This window comes from Ictidomys tridecemlineatus, chromosome 11, assembly GCF_052094955.1.
Source record: "Ictidomys tridecemlineatus isolate mIctTri1 chromosome 11, mIctTri1.hap1, whole genome shotgun sequence".
NCBI lineage: Eukaryota > Metazoa > Chordata > Mammalia > Rodentia > Sciuridae > Ictidomys > Ictidomys tridecemlineatus.
This window is the reverse complement of record NC_135487.1, coordinates 127584743-127600226: the sequence shown is the minus strand read 5'-3', so window position 1 is coordinate 127600226 and position 15484 is coordinate 127584743. Positions and strand designations below refer to the sequence as shown.

Genomic DNA, 15484 nt, shown 5'->3' with positions numbered 1-15484 from the left:
GTCACTATCATGATTCTGTCAAGTCTGAAGAAGCTTCTGCAGACTTACGTTGGATTTTTTTTTAATACTTTAGTTGTAGATGGACACAATACCCTTATTTTATTTATTTATTTAATTCTGTGGTGCCGAGGATTGAACCCAGTGCCTCACACATGCTAGGTAAGTGCTCTGCCACTGAGCTATAACCCCAGGCCTTACGTTGGAACTTGAGGGGATCAACACACCCAAAAAAGAGTAGATACACCTGCTGATCTCATCCACGTATTTTTTAATAATGTTTTTTTAGTTGTTGACAGACCTTCATTTTATTTATTTATATGCAGTGCTGGGAATCGAACCCAGGGCCTCACACATACCAGGCAAGTGCACTGCCACTGAGCCCCAGCCACAGCACCTCTTATCAACATATTTTGCTTTTATTTCATTTGTTCATTTTGGTACCGGGAATCAAACTCGGGGGCACTCAACCACTGAGCCATATCCCCAGCCCTTTTTCATTTCCTATTTTGAGACAATCTAGCTGAGTTGCTTACGGCCTTGCTAAGTTGTTGAGGCTGGTTTTAAACTTGCGATCCTCCTGCCTCAGCCTCCTGAACCACCGGAATTCCAGGAGTGCACCCAAGCCTGACGTATTTTACTTTTAATGTGGTGTGTCATCACAAACTGAAACTGATGACCTACAGAATTTCTACCCAGGCACTAGACAGTGTGAACTCGGCCACAGTCCACATCCCCAGGTCCTCAACCTGGAGCACTCCATCCTTCCCCACCTAGATGCCCCGTGTGTCTCCTCTCAGCCGGTTCTTGCTGACATTCAGTAGACACATGGGGTCTCTCCGGTCTCTGACAACAGACCAGTCGCGCCTCCCTCTGCACAGTGACCTCTCCAGCGTGACCGGAGTCCAAGAGGGGTTGCTCTGAAGTTCATATTGTCAGCCGCCTGCCAGCCCTCCAGGATGGCTGCAGACATCAATCAGAGCCACAGAGTCACTCAAGGTTGCCACCCCTTGGGGAAGCCTCAGTGATTTCAGGGTTTCTGGCCTGGAGAGTTGGGCTCCCGTCCCGGGCTCTGCACAAAGTAGACCCTCATTAAATACACGCTGAATGAATGATGAGGCTCTGTGGGTCATCAAGAGCAGGAGCAGGGAGGCGATCAGGGGAGCAATAAAGATTTCAGAGCTTTATGTGTTGAGCCCGAGACGTGCCAGTGGCATCTAAAATATGAGCCTGTAGCCGGCTCTGCTGAACTGGAAGCTGTTGGTTATAGCCCAGCTCCAGGAGAGAATGGGCTCCCCAAGGACAGCATGGTCTTCGGTCAAAGTTTTGGTAAATAAACAAAATGCATTGTTTTGTGTTTTCATTTCTTTCCAGGACACAAAGGGCTGAGAACACCAGATGCCTGAGTTTTTTAAAGCTCTGCTCCAGACCTCCATGAGAGGAGGAGACTAAAGAAGGGCAGGGGGACCATCGTCAAATGACAGAGGCACTGTGTGGGAAGCGAGGTGCCTTCCCTCCCTGCTGCAGAGACAGCCCTAGGGCGGAAGGTAGAGGCCAGATCCCTCGGTGGAAGGGCAGACTTTCAGCCTGGCGTGGCAGTGCACACCTGTAATCCCAGGTACTCGGGAGGCTGAGAAAGCAGGTCACAAATTCAAGCCCAGGATGGGCCCTTAGCAAGGACCTGTCTCGAAAACCAGTAAAAAGGACTGGGGATGCAGCTCAGTGGTAGAGTGCTTGTGCAGCACGTGCAAGGCCCTGGGTTCAATCCCCAGTGTTGCAAAAAAAGAAGAGAATGGGGGCAGGGGCGGCGGGGCTGGGGCTCAGTGGTCCAGCTCCTGCCTCGCATGTGGGAGCACTAGATTCGTTCCTCGGCACCACATGAAAAAAGTTTTTAAAAGTTCCTAGCCTTTAGCTCAGTTGGTGGAGTGCTTGCCTCACACGCACAAAGCCCTGGGCTCAGTCCCCAGCACCACCAAAAAAAAAGAAAGAAAAAGAAAGAGTTCACAGCCTTTGAAGGAAGCTGGGGACAGGGGTGGTGCATTTTCTGAAGCCACTTTCTGCCAGTTGATGGGAGAACCTTCCCCAAGAGTCTGCTCCTTGTCAGGGGAACGCACACAGAGCCTCTCGGAGTCCTGCCCGGGGTACGGTGGTCCAAGACCCAGGTGTTGCCAATGTGATAGGATGGAGAGGGGGGTCCTTAAGAAGTGGCCGGGCCATGAGGGGTTTCCCCTTGTGGATGGGATAAGGCTCTTTTGAAGAGGCCCCCAGGCAGCGTTCAGTCTCTCCACCACCAGCCTTCCACCACCTGAAGACACAGCATCCAGGCACCAACTCGGAAGCAGAAGCAGCCCTCCCCGGATGCCTGAGCCCACTAGTGCCTTAATCTTGAACCTCCCAGCCTCCAGAACCACAAGAGATAAGTGTCTATTCTTTACCAATTACTCGGGTACTTTCGTCATAGCAGCACAGACAGATGGAGAGAGTAGAGAAACAGACCAGTGGCGCACGCCTGTGATCCCAGCAGCTCGGGAGGCGGAGGCAGGAGGATGCAAGTTCAAGGCCAGCCTCAACAAAAGCAAAGTGCTAAGCAACTCAGTGAGACCCTGTCTCTAAACAAAATACAAAATAGGGCTGGGGGTGTGGCTCAGTGGCCAAATGCCTCTGAATTCAATCCAGGTACCAAAAAAAAAAAAAAAAAACAACTGTTCTAGAAGGTACTACCCCACCCCTAGCCTCAAGTATGTGCTGGACCAGGGCCTGGGGTCCATCTGGAGCTGGTTTGGGGGAGGAGGAGCCATGGTCATCTAGGCCCTACTAAAATAACAAGCAATTGTTGGGATGAGGAAAGTAGTGAGTCTATTCTTAGCAAAAGCCCCTGACATGACCCCCAGGAGGTGCATTAGCCGCCCACTGCCCTGGGCCAGCCTCACACAAGCACAGCTGGTCTTTTCTGGGGAAGGTGTTTCCAAGCACTCTGCTCTGAAGACCCTCTGTCACCCACACTCGGGACAGCTCTTTCCTCTACTCTCAGGAATTTCAGGTCCCCAAGAGCTGAGCAGCCAGACCTACACCAGGGAATCACAAAGTTGGTAGGACCTAGGACCCCTAATTAACAGACAGCAAAACCAGTCCCAAGACCAAAAGGCCAAGGAATGACAAAACTGGCTTTGGAAATGAGGTTCATCTATTTATTTGTTTATTTAGGCGCCGGGGGTAGAACCCAGGTCCCAGGCACGCTAGGCAAGTGCCCTGCCACTGAGCCAGGCTCCAACCCAGACCAGATGTCTTCAATCCAGCCCCCTTCCATTAAAAAATGTGCTACAAACACCTGCTCCTGGTCAGATACCGGGTCCCTGGAGATGATCAATGATCTCATCGCCGCTGCAGGGGGAGCGAGAAAGACACAACCCAAAACTACACTGTGGCCAGGTGGGTGCACAGAAGGAGCCAGATCTCCCTCCCGTCGGCACCCTGGGCCCGTTTCCTCCCCATCCGCCTCCAATGGGAAAGGGTGCAGCCAGATGCAGAGAGAAGTGACCAAGAAAGTAGAGACAGGGGAGCGGGTGACTTCCATCACCTGGGGTGGGTGCAGGTGGGATAAGAAGCTGGGTCCTAGGGGCTAAAACTGTGGGCACGGAGGAAGCCAGCCAGTTGGGAGGACAATTGTCACAGTGACCGTTCTGCTGGGCCGGCTGGCACACACGGTAAGGCCTTACTAGAAGGAGTGGGGCAGAGGTGACAGGATGGGGACAGAAGTTCCCATTTTGTGAAACCCCACTATCCACAGCTCCCAGCCCCGTTAGGAGTTCAGCAGAGTAGGTGAGGTGACTGTCCTACTCCAAGTGGGGGAAACTGAGGCCCAGAGAAGTTGTCACCAGCCCCAGGTCATTCAGTTAGCTTAAGTGTCTGAGTCAGGATTCAAAGCCACTTTGTTTCTTCAAATCATGAAAAGTGACCCAAGAAGCATCATGTGCTGCCTGTGGTTGGGGATGGAGCAGATCACCGTGAGCTAAGGGCTGGGCAGAGGTGCCCACTAGGGGCTGTCCTGCCAGCAACACGGTCCTGCCACCAGGGCAGAGCTGAGGTCCCACGGCAGCTGGGCCGGATCGAGTCTGCAGGCCCAGGAATAGGAGCAAGGACTCCAGGAGAATCCGAGGAAGGACCCGGCTCTGTCCTGCCCACTCCCTGAAGCAGGAGGAGGAAGCAGCCGGCCGACAGGACCCAGTGCGGAGTGGACGCCAGACATGCTCCTCTTCCCCCTCCCTGGAGCCGCGGTTGAACTGAGTCTGAGGATTTGCCTTTTCACTTTGTCCTCTGTGGCACCCTTCCACGAGAGCAGGGTGACATACAACAGCACAGACTCCCAGAGATGAGGTCTCCGGAGGCTGAGGGACCGTCTGGATCCCACAGCTGGTTCTGGGTGGGGAGCTGGCCTGGATCCTAGGTGGCCATCCTGCCCATCCTCTGGCTCCCTTCTGGAATCTACTGCACAGTGGTCTGGGTTAAGTCCACCCACTTGTCCAGTTTTGACTCCAGAAACAAAGCCCCTTGGGGTCTGGAATCCCACCCGCAGAGCACAGCTTCAGCCCAAGCACCTAAGACTCTCCGGAGGCTGAAGAGTGCAGCATCCAGAATCCCCTGGTCATCAACAGACAGGAGCCTGGCCAAGGAGACATGGAGTCAGAGCTTCTGCACCCCTTGTGGCCAGAGCAGCCCCGACACCCCGGGAGGAGCAGGTCAAGTCTTTAGGACCAGAGGTACCTCCTCTGCCTCTGTGCCACCGCTCCACCCCAAGACACGGGAACCACAGGACCCAGGTTTGCACAGTGTGGCCGAACAACGACACACGGCTTTCTCCCCACCCTCCTCAGTCCATCCTCAGAACGGCCCAGAGAGACTGGAATAAAACCCTCACGCGGGACAGACCAACCCCACCAGGTCACGGAGCTGGCAGGCGGCAGGCTGAGAGAAGAGGTCGTGGCAGAGACTCAACCCCAGTTTTTCCGACTCTGAGTTCTGGTCTTCATCCATCTCTCGCCTGCCGCCCAGATGTGAATCCATCTATGCTCCTCTGGCCAAAGGACCGGGAGGGTTTCCAGATTCACATCCACGTGAGAAAGAACATCTGGAGACTTGTGCCTGCCCGGGGTCCACAGCAGAGCAGATGGGCTTGCAGGGCGGGGTGGTGGGGATCCATTATCATGACAGGTTGCCTCGGGCCCTGTTCCCTCCTCCGACTCTCCCAACCCAGGTGGACTTCCCACGTCAGCCAAGTCAACATTTTTCTGGGTGCCACGTCATTCCGGGGCTGCAAGAAACAGGCCTGCTTGGCCACACTTCTGTCTGTCTGTCTGTCTGCCAGCCTGGTGTCTGCAGGGGAAGTGTCCATACATTTAGAATGAGTACAGAGCACACGGAGACCCATCTGCCTGGCTGAGGGTTTTCATTCAGAGGATCAAGCTCAGAAAAAAAAAAAAACAGAAAAGGATCGGAAAGAAAAAGCAAGTCCTTCAGGATGCTCAGAGAAGGTCCGGAGCAGGGCGACCCCTGATTATGAAGCCATGTGTCTGCCCCGGAGGCCCCCAGATGAAGATAACATCGCATTGTCCAAAAACCATGGGGCTGCCTCACACTGCCCTCCCCCTCCAGGCTCCAAACCAGAAGAGGAGAGCTAAGGTCCTGGACATTACGTTGTAAAGGCACCCAGTGGCTCTGTGGCGGGAAGGCGGGCACCTACCTGGACTTCACGGGTGTGGTAGGCGATGATCAACCCCAGCAGGATGATGGTGGATAGACTGATAAGGCATTTCAGGGCCAACGAAAACATGGAGTCCTGCAGGAAAGATGGAAAGAGAATTAGGGAGGCCAGGAAAGGCGTCTCGCTTTAGTCTGAAGTGGTACAAAGCGGGGGGAGGGACCATCACCCATCCCTCCCGGGAGCAGGGTGGGCCACAAAGTTCGCCCTGAGCCACCAAAGAGCCTTGGACTGTGCCTGGACCTGAAGTCTCAGCAGCCGCCCAGCTGCGCCTCTGCCTCGGAGGGTGAAACCATATTTGCCTTCCCAGATGAACTCCACTCGGGCCTGGTGCATGATGCTTGCTACACATGGCTGCATTCTGTTTGCTGATGCAATTCAGAATAGCAATTCAGAATCTTTGCCTCATGCTCCTAAGTCCTACGAACGTGATCCTTTTTTGTGTGCTACTGTTATCTGGCGTGGGCATCGGTATCAGGCCGGTTCGGGTCTCCGTTTTCTCTTCACAAACTGAACTAGAGGATTGCTGAAGTCCTTTCCATCTCTGATAATGCACAGTTCTTTAAGGAATGAATTAAAATGTCCTGGCAAAGACTCCCGTCTCCTGGCTTGGGCCAAGGGCAGGGGAGGGAGGCAAGAGAAGCAGACGAACTGCCGGAGGGAGAAGTGGGGTGAGCATGGGAGCAGAGGTGGGTCTGAGGCAGGGGAAGGCCCTTGGGGGTCCCTCCTGCTAGGGCTGGGGAGGGGTGGCCACATGGCCTTTGATGCACCTTTCAGCAGCAGGGTGACCCAGAGAACCTGGGTCTTGGCTCAGGAGCATGATTTCCTGAGCCAATCTGCTGGGTCCAAATCCTAACATAGCCACTTGAAGCTGAGTGACCTCAGGCCACTTCTATACCTCTCTGCACCCAGTGGCATCATGTATAACATGAGCAAATATCATTTCCTACCTCACAGGGCCATTGGGGGGAAAGGGGCAAGTATACGGAGAGAACCCACAACCAAGCCTGGCTCGGTCAGTGCTGGCCACCATTTCTGTTTGTTGACTTTTTGTCCACAAACGAGCAGCTGGGTGAGGATTTGGTGCATTCCTGAGCATCGGGAGTCTGGAAGGACAGTTGGCTCCAAGTCCCAAAGGAAGACAGGAACACAGCCCTGAGCAAGAGTGGCGGTAGGTCCTGGCAGCATTTCCAAGTGCTCTCAGTCCTGAGAGGTGCATGCCACCTAGGAAGTGAACGGCCTCTGTCCTCGGGGACTGTGACTAGACCCAGTGCAGTCTCCACCACAGTTGACAAAGTGGTTTCACCTGTGCATCCTCACAATAGCCTACGGCCTTCATTACAGGTGGAGGCCCACAGGGGTGAGTGACCCTGCGCCAGAGTTCAAAATCAGGACCTTGACCTCCAGGCACCATTCCCCCTCTTCACCAGGAAACAGGAGAAACTGTGACACATTCTTTAAGCAGCTTAAGACTACAAGGGACCACATCGTGGCGAGATAGGAGTCCTCGGTTCTGGTTTTCTGTAGCACAGCAGGGCAACCATGATTATAGCCATCTAGGATGTATTTCAAAATTAGTAGAAGAGTATAAAATTCAGCCATAGAAATCGTAATGTTTAAGGAGAAGGAAATGCTCGTTACCCTGATTTGATCATGACACACTGAGTATTCGTGTTGATGTCCTACCATACTCTGTAGACATGTGTAGATCTGTCTCCGTGGAAGGTGTTTTGAAGATAGATGTGATTCACTGCCAAGTAGGATCTAGAGAATCGCTAGGAGAGGTCAAGCAAGCGCAATGTCACTGTGGACAGGTCAGAGAAGCATTCAAAGGCGGCTGTGACAGTGGGCATGGTGACACAGGCCGAAATCCCAGTGACCAGGGAGTGTGAGGCAGGAGGATCACAAGTTCAAGGCCAGCCTGGGCAATTTAGCAAGTCCCTGTCTCAAAATAAATAATGAAAATGGAATCGTAGAGCACCCTGGGTTCAATCCCCAGACCCCCCCCCACACACACACACACAAGCACACACTCGACGGAGATCTGCAGGATTAGGTAGCATTGTCCCATACAGCAGCCACTGGTGTAAGAGGAGGGCTTGGGACTTGGACCTAGCACTCCCAGATGCCCACGTCTGCGCTCTCAACCCATCCTCTGTGGGCTGAGACGGTGAAAGCGGCCCTCACTGGTCTCTGTCAATCTCACCATTTATTTCTTAGATTCGGGGTCAAGGCCCACTTGATAGCTAGAACCCATGAAGTGACCTTCTTGCTCATCTGTTCACTCTTACAACGATTTCAGCCACTTTTCAATGGTTGAGCACCGTCTACGTACCCAACAGTGTACTTCACGCTGTAGGATGTGCCAGAAGTTTCTCGTCTTGCTTATATACAGACTCCAACTTTCTACCCTGCATGGGGCTGTTCAGCTGTGGGGAAGGTCCCCAGTCTGCACCGTGGTGCAGAAGATGGTCTAGGGCGGGGGGGTGCAGCACAGAGGGAGAGCACATGCCTAGCAAGCTGGGGGCCCTGGGTTGGATCCCCAGCACTGCAAATGATCAAACGTGAAAACGAAAACACAACAAAAAGATTTTCTAAACAGAGTCCAGTTTTCCTTTAGCCTCTTCCGTGTGCTACGGTCTGATGAAGAGCAGCTTGCTGTCACTTCCTGAGCACATGTGTCTCAAGGGGCGCAGGTGCTCCGCTGGCACAATGTGAACACACATCATCAGAACCCAGTTCTGCCTTGGAGAAGGTTCTCATCTCTAGAAGCCCAACTTGATGCTGGAAGTACCCCCTTCCACCCCCAGATAGAGCTGGGGCTCTAGAGAGCAGGAGATGAGTTCAGAGATGCTTGGACTCTGTGACCACAAACCTCCCTGCAGGAACGGCCTGGGGAGAGCTCACGCCGGCTTCCGGCCAGAAATGGACCATCCCCTTCATCTCAAAAGGGTCTGAACGCATCTGGGGAGCATCACGCCTACCCCAGGAAAAGTTTGGGATCAGCTGCACGTCCCCGCCTCTAATTTATTTCTGTTGGCAGAAATGAACTGGAATCAGAATCCAAGTCTATTCCCATCATTTTTAGAGGAAGAGGTGAAGGGAAAAGGGCCAGATACCGTCTCCTCTCCTTCAAGCCTCTTCCATGTGTCCTAAAACTGGAAGGCTTTCCATTAAAAGGCAAAACTCCATCTGCTTCTTGGTTTTAGCCGGTGCCGCCTCCCGGGCCGGCTCCATCTTTGCAGGGACCAAGCTGTGAAATGGATCAATGGAGATGCTTGAGACTTTGCAGATCTCCTTGCATTCCTCATCACACGTCAATAAAAAAAAAAAAAAAAAAAAAAAAATTTAAAAAAAGCCCTCCCCCTTTTGTCATATCGAGAAAACATGGCGAAGTAGTCTGGCTGGACCAGAAACGTTTTTTTATTTGCTAAGATGTTCAATTATCATCTTTGCCGCCTGAACTCCAGTGAAGCCTAAAATTGATAGGGTTCTTTGGGCGATAGTAGCCGCACAGGCCTTGCTAATTAGCTGCCGTGCACCACATGGTGGGGCGCCGGCCACACCTGCTGGGCCCCCGACTCTCTCCTTTAAGGACTGAAAAGAGACTCATGATTCCGGGAGGGAGTCCTGTAGCCAGCTGGTCAACCTCTCTCCCCTGTGACTCAGCTCTTTTCCCTGACAATGACAATCCCTCACACTCGAGGATGCATAGGAACTGTGTCCCGTCTGATGAAAGTCATCATTTAAAGCCATGGATTCCTAAAGGCCCACGAATATTCAGGCGGTTCATTCCATCTCCGCGCAGACAGTGATGAACACTCTACAGTCACTAGAAGACACTTCCATAGAAGATGTTTGAGCCAGACGCGGTGGCACACACCTGTAATCCCAGAGGCTCGGGAGGCTGAGGCAGGAGGACTGAAAGTTCACAGCCAGCCTCGGCAACTTAGTGAGGCCCTAAGCAACGTAATGAGACCCTGTTAATCAATAAAAAAGGGACTGGGGATGTGGCAAGTGCTCTCCGTGCCTTGAGTGACTGTAGGAGTGCCCGGGAGCCCATCCTGGGGTGGGGATAGAGGAAGAGAGACTGCGGATTCCTAAACGCCACTCATTTACTGGATGCCCTCTCCGGGCTCTAACAGTGACTGTTCTCAACTCTCAGCGGGAGATTATAGGACCCTGCCAAGTGGAGCCAGGGGCCCCTGGTAGCCCTGGGGCTGAACTGAGGGTTTCCTATCCACCTCAGGTGACTCCGTGGCTTCACAGCGTGACCACGACGTCACACCACGCAACCTCCCTAACCTGTCTGATGCTCTGGGTACGAGAAGAAAGTGCTTCTTGGAGGCACTTAGTAACAGAACTTTTATTTTTACCTAACATTGATTGAGAGCTTCCGGAATAGGCGCTTTACACCCTGACCTGAAATCTTCCTTCTGTGTGCTAAGTTATAATGCAAAAACACAGGGTTGGAGAATTGAAATGACTTTTCCAAGGTCACAAAACTAACCCAGATTTTAGCCATAGGCCAGATTTTTCTACATAACGTGCTTCAGGCTGCCAGGCCCGGTGGTACCCGCCTGTCATCCCAGTGACTCTGGAGGCCGAGAAAGAAGGATGGTGAGTTGAGGCCAGCCTCTGCAACTTAGTGAGGCCCTAAGCAACTTAGCAAGACCCTGTCTCTAAAGTGAAGATGTTTTATAGAGGGCTGGGGATGTGGCTCAGTTGTTAAGCATCCCTGGGTTCGATCCCTGGTACCAAAAATAAAAAGAAAAGAAAGATGTCCTAGGTTTTTTATGAGACAATGTGTTCCTGTCATCCCAGAGGGGTCTGGCTCCACCCCCGGGCACTCCAGAGGAAGCTCCTGGCAGGTCGGGAGGTCAAGCCTCGTTCCTGGGAGATGCCCCCCATCCACGTGGTCCCTGTTCTGCTCCAGACCATGAGCCAGGGCTCTGCAGATCTGTGACTTCTCGACGATGACAATAATCTATAATCAAGGAGTGTGACCGAGGCCTACCATGCAAAGTGGGCATCATCCGCCCATTTTACAGAGGAGGAAACGGAGGCTCCAAGAGGTTACATAAGCTGTCCAAGGGCATGGCCAACAAATGGCAGAGTCGGGATCTGAAGAAGTCGGGTTTTACCCCCAGGTCTATCTGCCGCCAGGCTCCGAGCAGGGCCCCCGCACCCAGCTGGCCTCCGCAGGCTCTGCTGGCCCTCCGATTTCTGCAGTGAAGCTTCTCAGATCGGCTCCAGTCCTTCCTCCCTGGAGGCGGTACAGAGTGTGATGGAGTGTGTCCCCTGCCGCGGAGCCAGCCATATAAATTGCTGTCTTGGCCCGTCTTGTAGCTTCCAAAGACCGGCCAAAACCGTAATGATTACAGTAGATCTTCCCAGAGACGGGCAAGTTCTAAATATGTTTTATTGTTTGCAGCCTTGGAACTAACAGAAAACTCGGCTTGCAGACTTGACTGAGAAGAGAGTGTGTAGGCTCCTTCCCTGACCAAGCCGGTGCCCTCTGAGTGTGTGTGTGTGTGTGTGTGTGTGTGTGCACGTGTGCGTGTGTGTGCACGTGTGCGTGTGCGTGTGTGTGCGCACGTGCGTGTGTGTGAGTGTGTGTGTGTGTGTGTGTGTGTGTGTGTGTGTGTGTGCGTGCATATGGGGTCCATTCAAGGTTTCTGTCACTGTTTCCCCAAAGGGAAACAGATGATAATGTCTAGAATCCCTACTTACTGAATTAAGGTCCGGTGTACCTTCCTGACATCTCTGTGTTTTGTGAATTCAGTTCAGGAAATAATTGATTTAGAAATCTTTTCTGTTTAATAAGGTCAACTTTTCCTTCAGTTTCATGGAGAGCTTCCAAAATTGATTGACATTCGGCACCCGCTTAATTCTGCGGTTCTGCAATGGTTGTCCTAATTAGACACTCTTGCTAATTAATGCTACACGCGGATTAAGCCAGTCCCTCCTGTGTGGGCGGGGGAAGGGACATTCCTGGTAGCTGTTCTCCAGGGAGACCTGGATCCGGGGCTCTCTCGCCAGCCCTGTGCCCGCACCGCCCTTCCTGGGACCTCAGCTTCTGATCTTTCCCCTCGGGCTTAGCCCCGTCCAGCTCCCTGATTTCCTTTGTGGTCATGGACTCGCCAGCCCCCGCAGAGCCACCTCCCCGGGGCTCCTAGTAGAATCCTATTGGAAGCACTCACGTCCCGGAATGGCTCCGGCCCTCTGTGTCCTGTCTTCCTGAGAACGGAGCAAGCAGGCCTGAGAAGGAGGTGCCAGCACCCAGCTGCCCCAGACAAGAGGAGAGCCCCGCGCGTGGCTTCGGGGGGAGCCGTGGGCCGCAGCCGCCTCTGGTCAACGCCTGGCCTCGGACAGTCCCTTCACTCTTCCACACCTCAGTCCCCCGCGGGAAAGACTCTGGGACTAACTGTTCCCTGAAATACGGTTGCGCACGATGGGCCGTGACACACACAGGTAAAAAGGGACATTCCAAACATTCATTACTTCTTAAATTAACCCCCCTCCCGCATCTCCATACATGATGACATTGTGGATATGAAGATCAGCCGCCAAACCCACTGACCATCGGCTCCACAGACCATGATGAGGCTCCTATTTTTAACCATGGAGACCAAAGAGGGGTGGTGGCTGGGGGGTGATTAACCACTGAGCCACATCCCCAGCCATTTTTTATATTTTATGTAGAGACAGGATCTTGCTGAGTTGCTCAGGGCCTCGCTAAGTTGCTGAGGCTGGCTTTGAACTCGCAATCCTCCTGCCTCAGCCTCCCTAGGATTACAGATACGTGCCACCGTGCCTGGCTCCAAAGAGGGTTTTTGTCACCTCTTCCTTACATGGAATTTGAAACCAGCAGGCCAGAATTCAAACCATGTATTTGCCACTTATTAGCTCCATGACACTGAGCCACTCTGGGCCTCTGATTTCCTTCTCTGAAAACCAGGAATCCTCAGATGAGATGGAGACTTACAACCCACCGACGTTGGAGGCTGCGTGTGAGATAATGTATATTAAAACCAAAACATATGGGGCTGGGGTTGTGGCTCAGTGATGGAGCCCTTGCCTAGCTGGTGTGAGGAACGGGGTTCGATCCTCAGCACCACCTATAAATAAATAACATAAAGGTCCATTGACAACTAAAAAAATAAAAGAAAAAATAAAGAAAGAAAAGAAAAAATAAAACGTATTCTTTTTGCATGCAAAGAAATGCTCCCGTTCTTCAGTGGCCAGATACCCTTTCTCTTTCCACACAGACCCCAGGCGGGAAATAGCTGGTCCCCGGTCCCGCGCTGCTAAATGCACCTCCAGTATCGGCATTGGATGGTTTCAACAATCTACAAAGATACCTCCAAGCATTTCAGAAAGACGCCTTTGACAGTCTACAGTGGACCAAACATCCCCTTGTTCATGCACACACACCTCTCCACCGAGCCTGTGAGTCCAGACACTGCGAGATGCCGAGGATCCCCACCCCCCACCCCCACCCTGAGCCTGCAAGAGCTCCCAGAAGCTCACCCCAGGGCCGCCCTCTGCCCCGCCACCCCTCCCGTCACACCCCACACCTCTCCCCAGTGCTGGGCCCTGCCCCAGTGCAGGGCAGCAAAGAGGCAGGAGGGGTCCCTGAGGACCAGTAGGGCTGGAAAAATCAGAAATGGCCAGGAAGCAGACTGCCCGGGAAGATCTGCAAGCATTTCCTCTGGGCTCCTGGCTGGCATGTGGCAAGGACGAGAGGAGGTGGCCCTGGACAGGCAGCTGAGTCTCCCTCCATCCCGAGAGTGACAGGAGGCCAGTGGCTGACCCTGTTCCCCCCCCCAGACAACTGTCCACAGTGGGTCCCTAAATATTAAATGTTGACATTTGAACGAAGGGAGCAAAATTTAGAGACGTGCCCAGCAGCTGACCGCTTCTATCCTGAATATCCGAATTCGTGAAAACTAAAGGAGATGATTCCAAGAACCACCGACGGGCGGGGAACAGAGCTCAGAGGACAGCGCTGGCCTGGCATGGGCACAGCCCCGGGTTCAGTCCCCGGCACCAGACGACTGACAGGGACCACGCCCTGGCCGTGGGTCAGGCACTGCATTCACCGTGCTATTTCCTCAAAACAGCTGCATGGACCCGGGGTGCAGGTCAGGGCTCCGAGGCCCAGCGAGGATCGGCCAGTTGCCCACAGTCCCTGGGCAAGGAGGAGGGAGAGGCTAGATTTGAGCCCGGGCAAGACTGACCAAAGACAGAGGGGACAGTGAACCGCCGAAGTCAGGGCTGGAGGCCTGTGTCATGGCTGCGAGTGTGGCCCAGGCCTGGTGAGGCACGGGGGACAGACAGGAAATGCTGACCAAGTGAGGGGAGCCAACGGTCTCAGAATAAAACTCACAAAGTGACTTTGGCCTGGGGCACTTCCCTGTGGCCCTCATCTTTGTCACTTCCAGATGGAGGTGGGAGCTGATGTCTGAGGGACATCATGCAGTTAATAACAAGGACATTCAGGTCTCAGCAGAGGGTGGCCTGGTTATGTTTAGGGCAGCCAGCGTGAGGAGCAGGACACCAATTAGGAGGAAATGATCCTCCCCAGGCCCTGCCTCTCCCACTGCGCCACCGAGGCCCGGAGGAAAGCAAGAAAAGGTCACTTGGGAGACCACTGCTCCCAAAATATCAAGTTGCCCGGGTCACCCCTTCAGGCCCAAACAGAACTGCAATTAAGGAGCCGCTTTTCTTTACAAGTTCTGGGCAGAGGGGACCGGCGCAGGGTGAACTCCCTCCTGGCCGCTCACAGTATCGGCCAAGAGCCCACAAACCAAACGTCCATCCCGTGCTTGCCGAGGCCAGGCCCCGTCCGTGTCCAGGGCGGGAGGTGGATCTACTCAGGACCAGCTCTGGTGAAAGGCTGTTCAGTGCTTCCTGCTCCTAAGGTGGTCAAACCCGGCCCACTGGGACTCTTCCAGAACACAACAGGCGTCGGGCAAAGGTGGTTAGGCAGGACGTGAAACCAAACCACGGCCTCCACCTTGTGAGCTCCGTGTGGAACCGGAGGGGCTGTGTCTCCAGAGAGACTGGGAACTCACTTCCTCTCCAGGCAGCCCTCAAGAGGTTCTACTTTGGACGGCTTTGACTTTTGGGGGGTACTAGGAATTGGACCCAGGAGCACTTTACCACTGAGATGATGCATCCCCAGATTTATTTGTTTGTTTGTTTATAAGTAAGGTCTTGCTAAACCACTGAGGCTGGCCTCCAACTTGCAATCCTCCTGCCTCAGCCTCCCCAGGTGCTGGGACCACAGATGTGCGCCACTGCACCTGGCTGGCTCTGACTTTTCCACTGGTCTGCCTTTATTTTTTCTCAGGTGCTTTCCCAAACAAATGCCTCCGTGAAGTCCTGATCTAGGGTACCACAGGTGTCTATGCCAATTTTCTCACCAAGTGAGCCCCCCACACACACAAGAGACACACAGGGATCTCACAGAAGTGTTCAGGCCACACCCAGAGGTCCCCTTAGCGCTCAGCTAGTCCCCACCCCTCATTCTACACGAGGACTCTGAGCCCAGGGAGGTGGCTTCCCCCCGTCAGAGAGCACCCTGTTTTAGAGCAAACCTAGGGCCCAGGCTTGGGGCTCCCAGGTCACAGGGGCAGGCAGCCCTGTCCATCTGGCTTTCCTACAACAGGCACGAAACTCCTCTGTTCTCCAAAAGTCTGAATCCCTGTCCTGGAAGTCACCTTC

At 53.5% G+C, this 15484-nt stretch overlaps 1 protein-coding gene across 3 annotated transcripts in view; it reads right to left on the bottom strand.

The window, feature by feature from the left end:
* Kcnn3 (potassium calcium-activated channel subfamily N member 3) overlaps nucleotides 1-15484 on the bottom strand; it is a 161261-nt gene that overhangs the window by 99046 nt on the left and 46731 nt on the right. For all 3 annotated transcript variants that reach the window (XM_078027468.1, XM_078027469.1, XM_005331309.4), the window contains exon 2: nucleotides 5735-5830. In XM_078027468.1, coding sequence (XP_077883594.1) covers nucleotides 5735-5830 — 96 coding nt within the window. The remainder of the gene's footprint in view (nucleotides 1-5734; nucleotides 5831-15484) is intronic.